General features: G+C 35.0%; 1 protein-coding gene across 1 annotated transcript in view; it reads left to right on the forward strand.

Moving 5' to 3' along the window:
* LOC132563187 (tenascin-like) overlaps positions 1-5,182 on the forward strand; it is a 32,616-nt gene extending 27,434 nt beyond the window's left edge. The window contains exons 11-12 of the mRNA XM_060227939.1: positions 4,137-4,286; positions 4,884-5,182. Coding sequence (XP_060083922.1) covers positions 4,137-4,286; positions 4,884-5,182 — 449 coding nt within the window. The remainder of the gene's footprint in view (positions 1-4,136; positions 4,287-4,883) is intronic.
* Positions 5,183-12,244: the final 7,062 nt, after the last annotated feature.

Consider the following 12,244-nt stretch of genomic DNA (forward strand, 5'->3'; position numbering starts at 1 on the left):
TATTGACCTCAAGGTATTTTAAAGTAAAAGAGAAAGATATCAATTTGTTTATTTGACCTTTCCACATTTGAGTCATTGATTTGTTTGTGATGTCATAATGTAATCAATTCATCCATTCTGTTCATATTCAATGGGAGATAATATTATGTTTGTTAAGAAGGAATTTGAAAACCTGGAAGATCCAAAGTGTTGAAATGGGGGCAGCAAATCTATTCTGGTGTCTTCAACGTTTCCTTAGTAGAATTCATAGAAGAAATATAAAAGATGTTAATTCTGCAGGCCCAGGAACCAGTCTCAATCACTTTCTATGATCATGCAGTGGAGTACAGCAAGCTACATTAGCTAGGATTCTCTATTGTATCTCAACAGAAAACATAAGACAAACCATCCCCTATCATCAGGGCCATAGGTAGTCACAGGTTATGCACTGAGATATAACAGGGATATTCTTTCCTCTCCTCCTCCACATGTCATCTGTCATGAGATGCATCATATTAAGGAATATGGAGCCTGATGGATTTGCAGAAGTCCATAGAACATTATTAGTTTTGACAGGAACAAAATAGTTTTGATATGTTTCTCCATAAGGCAGTATATGATTCACATATGTAAGTGATCCATTACCATGTAAATATATTCTGTATCTACTTGCTAGTAATCAGCAAAGCTCTACCAGTGTTTGTGTGGCAGGATTCTTTATAGATAGGACATCATGTTTTATCTAACTTCGTTAATAGGGCTGGCCGATATAATCATTGGCCCTCATAATCATAAGATGTGTTAGTTCGTAAGTCACAGTTTAACTTGAGAAGATTATTCTAATTAGTACTAACCTAACATAGGTGATATATAACTAGTGTAAAATAGTAGTACACAGTTATAACAAACATGATAGAAAAAATATCATGGACATAACATACTGTTTTAACTGACAAAAGCTTTACTAAAATATTACTTGTGAAAATTGTAATCCACAATAAATTGGGAGGACCGCACACTTCATTTCTACACTGTAATTTTGATATGTTTCATTTGAAAAGAGGAATTATTTTGCTGATTGGAAAAGTAAAAGAATGTTGTGGTAACTTTTGAAGAGGATTTTTCCCTCTTTTTTTTGTAAGCAATAATTGTTGACCTTGTTTAATGTCAAATAACTGTGGATAAGATCCAAAGATTGGTGCACATAGCTTATTCCCGGTGATTAAATCTCTTTGTTACTGCTTTCATATTTACATCTGATGTAATTATGATATAGAGATTATGTTTACTGTGATGTACATTGTACCTGTTCTGTTTAACCAGAGGTTGTAGCCAATGGTAATTGTACTGGATTACCTACTGATGCATGTCAGGAAAACTCTGTCTGTACCGATAATAAGTGTACCTGTAACATTGGTTACTATGACAATGATGGCAGTGGAAGTTCTGGTGTCTGTGTGCAAAGTAAGTTATTAATCTCATAGAATTTTAGGATGAAAGCAAAGCCTTCCTCATGACAATTCATTTGTGATCCCAACAGTCAATGACTGGAAGGGTATATTTGTCTGTCTGCGTCACGATTTCTGAACAATTACTGGTGGTTCCTTTTTGGACTGATCAAACTGAATCATCATAAACTACTTTCTTTTCAGGATTGCTTGCTTCGAATTGCTCTAAATGGTGGTGTCCTGAAGGTTGAATGGTCCCAATTACCATCGCTGAACAATAACGCAAATTCAAGACGACCAATCAAACTGAAACTTGACAACACTGCTCTATTATGAGTTGTGCTCGCTTTGTATTGGTTTTTGGGTCAAAATGTGAGAGGTCAATATTACTGTTACAATAAATTAAAAATAAGTTTCTTTGGTATATTTACCCATTAAAATCCAGAACTTCCTGATGATGATCCATTTGTGATCTACTCTTGATATGTTTAAAAGTGTTCTCTTCCTGATGGAAAAGGATCAAAAATTGTTTTGTCCTGAAAATTTTTTGTTAAGCTTTCATCAGCTGAAGCTCTGTTTTCTTTTCAGGAGTGGTCATTTGTCGGGTCAAAAAAGTAAAGTCAAGGTCACTGTTACTATAAATAAAAATGTTAGGTGACTTTTTTTCGAAGTTTATAACTGTACCTAGAGACTTTATTCTCTTTATTGCTTTAGTTGTGCATGGTTTATTTTTGAAAAAAAAAGCCCAACATGAACAATCTTGGATTTTGAAAGTAGGCATTATGCTATCAGTATGTTTAGCTCACTTGGTTGTGTAACTATAACGTCCATCCATTGACATCATGGTTCTTTGGACGAAGCTCAATAAAATTTCCAAAAGAAATGACTTTGACCTGTAATGAAAGTTAAAGTTGTCAATTTTATTTAAACCGTGTATCTACTACTTATGAATAACCATTTGGTCTAGAATCAAGATATTAAGTTGAAAATTCCATAATTACTGTCACAAGGGTCAAACTTGTCAAAACTTTTAAATCACATCTTCCCATTAAAACACAATACTTAGAATCAGATATCTGGTTGGTACATTCCTGGGAGACCTGACTTAGTCTGTGTAAAGAAAATGCCGAAATACACATTCAATGTCACAGGTGTCAAAATTATTTAAACCATCAAGTGACATAATCCTCTGATTAATCGAAAGACCTAAAATCATATTTTAGCTGTCAGGTTCCTAAGATGAAGTTTGTGAAAAGAAATTACCTTCATGTCAACCTATACTCAAGGCGACAGGGCTCAATTTTGTTAAACCCTTGAAATTGCATCTTCACAATAACCAAGACTTTGAATGTAAACATGATTGTATGACCAGCTGTTTTTCCTGGTTCTGAGGACATAGTAGAGTTACAATTTGATTAATTTCCCTGTAGATCACAAAGGCATGCCCTTGATCTGACATTGCCTGTATCCAATATAACCTGTTATACTACATACATTTACATATTTGTGGCCATGATAGCTCAGTTGGTTAGAACCAAGTTAATCTCAGATGAAGATCCATGGTGTATGGTTTAATGCTCCCTTCCGATGGTGTTTTGTATTTCAAGGAAGCTGATAATGAACCAGTCTGTGATGACGTGGTGGTGTTCTTGGGAAAGACTCTTTACCCTTATTGATGTGGACAGCATGCTATGGGCCTCCTGTATGTTTTTCAGTGGGGTAGCAAGCAACTACAAGGAGACAGTGTCTCAAAATGACCCTGACTGTTGACAGGGTGATAAACCCAATAATGAATTGTATTACTACTAAAATACCATCAATTTTGAAATTGATCGATCATCTAAAATGTATTTTTTTTTGTTTGTTCTGTATCAGAAACATATTTTGCCATTCACACTATCACAACTATACAATGTATAACATTGTAATGTAATATATAAGATATTGAATTATTGAGAAATACCTTAATTCAAAATACGTAAATTGTACCTCAGGTTGATGAGTCTTGAAGTAAATAATAATCTGAGGAATTTGTCATTTTAAAAATTTAACTAATAGTGTGCTTGATATGTTTGTATGAGTTTTGCAAACAGCCATTACACACTACACCATTCTGACCCCCTAACATGTCAGTGCTGCTGTAGATGGAAAGCTCACCAACAAAAATAAATACCAGTTTTCTAATATATTTACATCATTCATGATTTTAACTGACTTCTTTTCAGAACTTTGTCATTTTGAAGATTCATGCTTCGATCCATATTTTGTTCTTAAATTCACCCTCCTTATTATTTGTTCTACTGATTACATTTGAAATATCTTTATCTGCTTGACCAGACATAAACAAAGATTATATTTCTTCTATTTCTTGTATGTTTATAGTTACTCAAAGATCTGGTAGATTATCTATAATTATTGCAATGGTATGATATGTTTACAGTCAGAACCAACATGTGAAGCTTGTGCAAAAATTCAGTGTGAGTCAACACTGAGTTAAAAAACGATGTCACGATATTAATTGGGAACTTATCTAGAATGTATCTACATCATATTTGAATGCAGTTGACATTGAAGTGTTAGTTGGTGGAAGGGAATGTAAGATTAAGTCTGAATAGCTAGCTGTCACTCAGTGGGTTTTGGTGAAGTGAATTAATGCACCATCTATTCCAATGATCAAATGTTGACTTAATTAGATATGTATTTTTTCAGAGCTTGCAATAAGTGTTGCCTGTAACAGTGCCCTGACTGGTGTGTCCCAATGTTCTGATGCCAATGCTGAGTGTACTGGTAATATCTGTAGGTGTAAAAAAGATTATTACAACAGTAATGGATTTACAGCCAGCAGTTCTTGTCTATCCAGTAAGTCATCTTATACAAGTTAACATTGTTTGATCATTTGTGTTTTGATTTTATTTTTACTTTCTGAAATATTGCCATCAGATATTAGATAGGTGTTAAGGTACCAGTAAATATCCTCTGTGTAAGTTCCAATTGTTTCCTAGTCTTGCCCATTTTATTTTGGAAGTGATCTGAATAATGAAATGATTTACAGGCCAATATACTGTTATCACTTGTTAGAAACACTTGATAGATCATTCCCTCATTTCATATGCAGTTTTCCATGTAATAGTCCCTAGTGATGTCCTTTTCATTTTGAGATTGATGTTGGATTTTGACATTGAAAATTTGTTGTTGCTTATTTGGAGAAGTACATAATGGATCTTACTAAAATTTCATATATAAATTCCCTTTTGCTTTGAGACTGATCACCAAATAGCTGACAGTCCTTTGATTTGGTAGTTAAAAATGATTATGATTGCTATTTCTTAAGACGAATTCTCAAATTTCATATCATTAACAAAATGTAAGAGGAAAGAAAAGAAGGGAAAGAATGGTGGGCATCAAGATCCCTCTAGTATCTCTTTCATAATACTGACCTTGTGTGTTATATTACAGTGTCTACACTGAAGGTGACTAGTGTATCAGTAACACCAGGCACAGACGTCGTTAATGTAACATGGACCCCACCACAAAATATCAGTCAGGTGGCTTGGTACCAGGTGATATGGAGACTTGGTCAATCTATTAGTGGCTCTTCATCTACCTTTGATAAAACATTAACATTTGCTACAATTACGGGCTTTACCAGTGGTGCTACCTACACATTTAATGTGAAAACGTTCGAGACCGGGAGTCGAACAGCCTCTCAGGAAGTAGAATCTGATTTTCCTCAAACAGTGTCAATGAGTAAGTGATCATTTATAATCACAATAAGATCAGTAGCAGAATCCTCACACAACTAGACTTCATAATCAAATACATGTATCATTAAGATAAAGGACAAACTTGTAGTGAAAATAATCTTTTAATGTGTAATTGATTTGTAAAGGAGTGATGTAAATAAATACATATGTAAGTGCTTTAATTAAAAGATATCAAAGAAATACTACTAACTGTCATGACCAGAATGGTAATAGATGCAATGTTTAAAGATATCTATCAATCTGTTGACGTATCCAGAAGCAGCTCTGTCTGTAGCCTGTGGGACTGGTTCTCCTACTGTTGTGTGTGAAGACACTACCACAGCCTCCTGTAATTCAAAAATCTGTAGATGTAATGAGAACTACTTTGACAGTAACGGCTTTAATACACCTGGTGGTGCCTGTACATCAAGTAAGTTATATATTGTCTATACGGTAACACTTCAGTACACCTGGTGGTGTCTGTACATCAAGTAAGTTATATATTGTTTATACGGTAACACTTCAGTACACCTGGTGGTGTCTGTACATCAAGTAAGTTATATATTGTGTATACAGTAACACTTCAGTACACCTGGTGGTGTCTGTACATCAAGTAAGTTATATATTGTTTATACGGTAACACTTCAGTACACCTGGTGGTGTCTGTACATCAAGTAAGTTATATATTGTTTATACGGTAACACTTCAGTACACCTGGTGGTGTCTGTACATCAAGTACGTTATATATTGTGTATACAGTAACACTTCTGTACACTTGGTGGTGTCTGTACATCAAGTAAGTTATATATTGTTTATACAGTAACACTTCAGTACACCTAGTGGTGTCTGTACATCAAGTAAGTTATATATTGTTTATACAGTAACACCTCAGTACACCTGGTGGTGTCTGTACATCAAGTAAGTTATATATTGTGTATACAGTAACACTTCAGTACAGCTGGTGGTGTCTGTGCCTCAAGTAAGTTATATATTGTTTATACGGTAACACCTCAGTACACCTGGTGGTGTCTGTACATCAAGTAAGTTATATATTGTTTATACAGTAACACTTCAGTACACCTGGTGGTGTCTGTATATCAAGTAAGTTATATATTGTGTATACAGTAACACTTCTGTACACTTGGTGGTGTCTGTACATCAAGTAAGTTATATATTGTTTATACAGTAACACTTCAGTACACCTAGTGGTGTCTGTACATCAAGTAAGTTATATATTGTTTATACAGTAACACCTCAGTACACCTGGTGGTGTCTGTACATCAAGTAAGTTATATATTGTGTATACAGTAACACTTCAGTACAGCTGGTGGTGTCTGTGCCTCAAGTAAGTTATATATTGTTTATACGGTAACACCTCAGTACACCTGGTGGTGTCTGTACATCAAGTAAGTTATATATTGTTTATACAGTAACACTTCAGTACACCTGGTGGTGTCTGTACATCAAGTAAGTTATATATTGTGTATACAGTAACACTTCAGTACACCTGGTGGTGTCTGTACATCAAGTAAGTTGTATATTGTTTATACGGTAACACTTCAGTACACCTGGTGGTGTCTGTACATCAAGTAAGTTATATATTGTTTATACGGTAATATTTCAGTACACCCGGTAGTGTCTGTACATCGAGTAAGTAATGTATTGTATATGCAGGACTGACTTATATGTTATGAGCCTTATATTTAAGAGTTTAACTTTTGAAGGACATATCTGCAGTATCTATACACGTTTGCCAGCAATAGTTAAGGGCCTCTGTGCCACTTTAAAAGAAAGTCCTTTTCTTGACCGTTCAGAAAGTCCTTGAATGCATGTATGATGTCATCATCTGACCGAAAGTGAGAACCAGAAATGGCCTTTTTATGGATAAAGATGAAAGTTTGATGGAGCAAGATCAGGTGAATTAGCCGGATGCTCAATCAATTCAAAGTCACAGTTGTTGATAGCAGCCACGGCAATGACAGACTTGTGAATAAGGGCATTGTCCTGGTGGAACAACATACCTTTACTTAGTTTTCCATGGTGCTTGAGTTTAATGTTTTCACTTAATTGCCTAAGAAGTGATGCAAATTATGTGTCATTGATTGTTTGTCTCATTTGCTGATAATCTACCATCACAATACCATCACCATCCCAGAAAACTGAGGTCATAACCTTTTCAGTTGATGGAACAGCCTTTGCCTTCTTTGGCGAGGTGACCTAGGGTGCTATCATTGTTTAAACTGTTGTTTGGCTTCGGGGATGAAATGATGGACGCACATTTCATCCATAGTCACAAACCTCTGCAGAAAGTTAGCAGGATCTCCCTCTAAAAGCTTAATTCAGATTAGCATGCGACAAAGTCCGCCTGGTGTGCTTATGATCAATTATCAGAAGTCTAGTATCCAACAAGTTTAGCGCTATCTCATTGCAAGATCTTTATTAAGAATGGAAAATACTACTTACTGTGAAATTCCAACTATACTAACTATTTATCTCTCTGTAATTCGCCTCAGCCATAACAATATCATGGACTGTATTGACCATTTCTGGGGTTGCAACAGTGACAGACTGCCTGCCACACTTCCACACTTTAATTCTGCCACACACCTTTTCACTGTAACATATTTAAAGGGCAACATTCCATAGTGATGCTACCATATCAGTATGGATATCCATAGGTTCTGGACTTTTATGCAAATATTGAATCACTGCTCTTTCAACAATTTTGTCCACTTTGCAAAAGTCACTTGGCTTTTCTACTTTAAGAGTGCTACCTCTTCAACATAAACTGACCAACTGACACCAATCTTAGGGTACACATCCTTAAATATTCAGGGAAAATAGAGCTGAAAAAAGACTTCTTTGCTTAACTTCTGCAATACAAGGCTCACAACTTATCAGTCAGCCCTGGTATATTGTTTATGCAGTATCACCTCAGCAGACCTAGTGAGTTATATTAATGCTAATTGTCTTTATCTCAAAATCACATCACTTTTGTTACAATATTGTTATTTCCTATCGAATGTAACATATCTCACATTCTATGAAATTATTCAACACTATTCTACAAGAGTGGCATGATCATTTAAATAATAGTAATTATTAGTGCTCTGTTTATCATAGCATAGTAATTAGTATTCTTTTTATTACTTGTAGTAATAAGTATTCTATTTATTGTTACACATTATTGAATGTCCCTGGAAGTAAACGTCATCCTGACATTAGTACTTGTGACTTCCAGTGAATGCTTTGAAGGTGACCGCTGTTACATCCTCATCAGTAACTACGACAGAAGTAAACATCAGCTGGACAGAATCCTCATTCTCCTCTCAGGTTTCTGGTTATGTTGTGATCTGGAGGCTAAATGCAAATACTGCAGAAGTTAAAAGGTCTATTGTGGTAACAGGAACATCTACAACTATAACAGGACTGACACAGAGCACGGCTTATAAATTTAATGTCATATCACAAGAGACAGGAAGTCAAGCAGCAACACAGGAGATTGAATCTGATGCTTCTGTCATAGTTACTACAAGTAAGTCAGGTTCAGTTTTTGGTTTCAGTTAAGTACAGATATAAATATTTTATATACGTTATTCAGTCACATGACAGTTTTCATATATCCATACTGTCATGTTTTATTGATTATTTTCTGAGTTTATTGACCTTGAGTCATTGTGTTCTGTATTTTTCTCAGTTATATATTGTGCAGTTTGATGTGATCTAGTTGTTGAGCATTTTTAAGTCATCTGACCATTGGTAATAGTCACCTCTTCTGATCATGCTTTGTCTGTCATTGTCCATTATGTCAAGTTTTTACATTTTCAACTTCTTAAGAACCAATTCCAACTAAAACTGGTCACTAGCATCAATACCAGAAGAGGCATCAAAATTGCAAAATTTGTGGTCCCCATTCCTGAGGAGCCCTAGTGGTGGGGCAAAAACCATGAACAATAAGGTTATTTTTTAGAAATCTTCCCCTCTACTTTTTATGGTTATATCCTATCGTTAGTCTACCAAAATTGTAAAATCCTTAACCTCTGTATATGCCATTCAGCCTCTAGACTGGGACAAGTGTTGAACATGGCCAAAATCCTAAATTTGCTCAAAAACAATCTACTCATTGTTAGGCATATGCATATGAAAGTTGTAAGGATTACTTTTTCATAGTTTCAAGGTCATTGGTTGACAGCTCAAAGATCATTGGCACTTAGAAATAAGAAACAAAAATGGCCATTTGGTCGAAAAACGTCTTTTGGTATAGGTATATGCATTTTAAAATTGAAGGGATGATGTGTAAATTATTTTCACAAATTCAAGGCCACAAGGTCAAAGGCATAAGGTCTTTGGCACTTAGAATTATCAATACAACCAATTTTCTCCAAAACTGTCAACTTTTTGTGTATAGAAATATGCTTGTAGGTACTTTTATAAAGGTCATTTTTGCAAACTCTCTTGGTCACAGAGTCAAAGAGCAGGGAACAAGTGTTTAAACTGTGGATTTCTTTTTTTCTTCCATGATATATGAAAGATGCAGAACATTTTAGCATAGTTTCAAGGTCACAATTTCTAAAGGTCATTTCCTCTTCTCTTGAATTCTTAGGTGGCCATTAAGGTCCCTTTGGCATCTTGTCTTGTGATTAATTTCTTGACTTAAGTAATTTCTTCATGAATGGTGCATGGTTTAATCTTTTTTCTTTGTTTTCATTGGGTCATTGGATATAGTTTATATTGCCAATAATAACTAGATTATCATTTTGTAGTACAAATATTGAAAGTTTTGCAAAATTATTTGTAGAGAACTTTGCCATAGCAAGGATGATAAACACCTAATATCAGCCATTTGCATTATTTAGGTCTAGTTTAATAGATATTTACCTGGTATTCTATATTGTGAAAGTCTATCGTTTTGACATGGTGGCCAGTCTGAATGGTAATATGTCAATATGCCTCCTCCAAGTGCATGTTTTTCAGTTCCCCATTATCAGTTCCTTACTAGGAACCAGGCAAGTCTATGATTTTGCATTGTGTCTGTCCATCTGCCTGTCCTTCTACTATCTTGTTCAGGCTTTATCTCCTATAATACTTGTCACTGGTACTTCATACCTGAGGTATATTGGTTGAGCTTTGTGAGACAGTAATTTGCATAATTATCTTGTTAAGACTGAATGGAGGGTTTCAGAGTAGAAAAATAAGTCAACAGTGTAATGAGCGAGACATTCTTTGATCTGTTCAAATTTGTATTGCAAGCTGTTAATATTTAGGTATAAGATAAAGTTTTTGAGGGTGTTTCTTATCAGATTCATACAGGTATTTAAAGACAGAAAGGGAAGGGAAACCCCCCTTATTGTCTTCCAGTAAAGTATCTGTTTCAGAATTGGATTTTATAGTTCAATGGTTATTGAATGTGAAAATAAATATCAATTGTGTAAGTTGTACATTGCCAGTCAACATTTTTTGTGGATGTTTTAGTGTTTTGGGAAATGTCAGTTAATATGGTATCAGTTTGAACAGATATCACAGAGCACAGCACAATGGTTTTTAGGCCCAGGTCACTCACGAAGATGTTGTATTCATTACAACATAGCGTATTAATCACTGTAACATAGGTCATTGTGGTAGACAGGTTGTATTTATGCATCCTGCTCACTTTGTGTTCTTGTTCTCCATTTTTGATGGTCAGTGGTTAGTGGTCAACCAAATTTGGATTCAATTTGTTTGTGGCATATGTTCGAAAGTCAGTTCCAAAATAGAAATGCCATAAGACCAATGATTTGTTTGTTCACCAAGAGACATTGATCCCTCTGAGAGTTATAGTTATGATCTTACATTCAAACATATTGTTATGGTCAGTAGGATTCCATGTACACCTGCCATATTGAGAGTGAAAGTTTGCTTTTGGCATTTCTTGTGTAGGTTCCCTTTAGTCTGTTGTTATGCATTAATTATGTTTCTAACTACTGATAATCAGAAGAAAAACAAGTTGCCAGTAGGCATTCTTCTTGGTTTTTCACAGTGAAAAATATGTGATGCACTGAAAGAATGTTTTTCAAACTTTGGAAATAACCTTCCCATTGTGCCCTAATGTGGTGTCATTTTGTGACTAATCTGAATATAAGAAGGCTGATAAGTGGTCATTTTCATTGTTTATTGATGGTACAGGTACTATATGATTAAATCAACTGTCTATATAATATGAAGTTAAATATAAATAAGAGAAGAGAAAAGAAAGGGAAATCAAACTTACATCAAGAATAAAGGTCACATGATGTAATTTTACCTTATACATTATAAATAATGAAATGTTCAAATTTTCACAGTAAAATGAGAATTAACACTGTAAATGATGACCATTAAAACCATCAGAACCATATATTATGTTTTTAAGCGAATAAAATGATCTATCAACAAAATAAAATTCAAATTACAGAGGCAGAACTGAGTCAGTCATGTGATGCAATTCCGTGTGGTGTTACAAATTCTGAGTGCATTGCTGGTAATTCTGCAGGAAATGTTTGTAGATGTGTCTCTGGGTACTATGACAGTAATGGATATAGTGCAGTTGGTGGAGTCTGTACAGCAAGTAAGTGTGTAATCATAGTAACTAATAACTAATAATGTAGGTATTATTATGTAACCATGATAACTAACTACATTTTGTGTATAATATGAGCCCGAAGGGCCAAGTGAGCTATAGGGATACTGCAGCGTCCATCATCCGGTGTCTGGCATCTGTCAGCTTTTACTATATATTGCAACTATTCATGAACGACTGAGCAAATTTTCATCAAATTCGGTCTGAAGCATCCTTAAGGAAAGTGAAACCAATTTTTTGCAAATGATGGGGTATGAAGAATGCTTGGGTGAAGGGAAATAAGTTTTGTATAAATGGTAAGTCTCAGTCCCATGGGTCAAGATTGGCAGAGCCAAGCAGGAAAAATCTATGAATTTCTTTAAAATCTATCTTGTTCTTCAGGAATTGCAGGATATTGTCCAAAATTGGTCTAAAGCATGCTTTCGGGAAGGGAAATCAGTTGTGTATGAACCTGGGTCTCTGCCCTCTGGGGCTAGGTG

The sequence above is a fragment of the Ylistrum balloti genome, unplaced genomic scaffold (genome assembly GCF_031769215.1).
Source record: "Ylistrum balloti isolate Yb309-2 unplaced genomic scaffold, AGI_CSIRO_Ybal_v1 Utg371626, whole genome shotgun sequence".
Taxonomy (NCBI): Eukaryota; Metazoa; Mollusca; class Bivalvia; order Pectinida; family Pectinidae; genus Ylistrum; species Ylistrum balloti.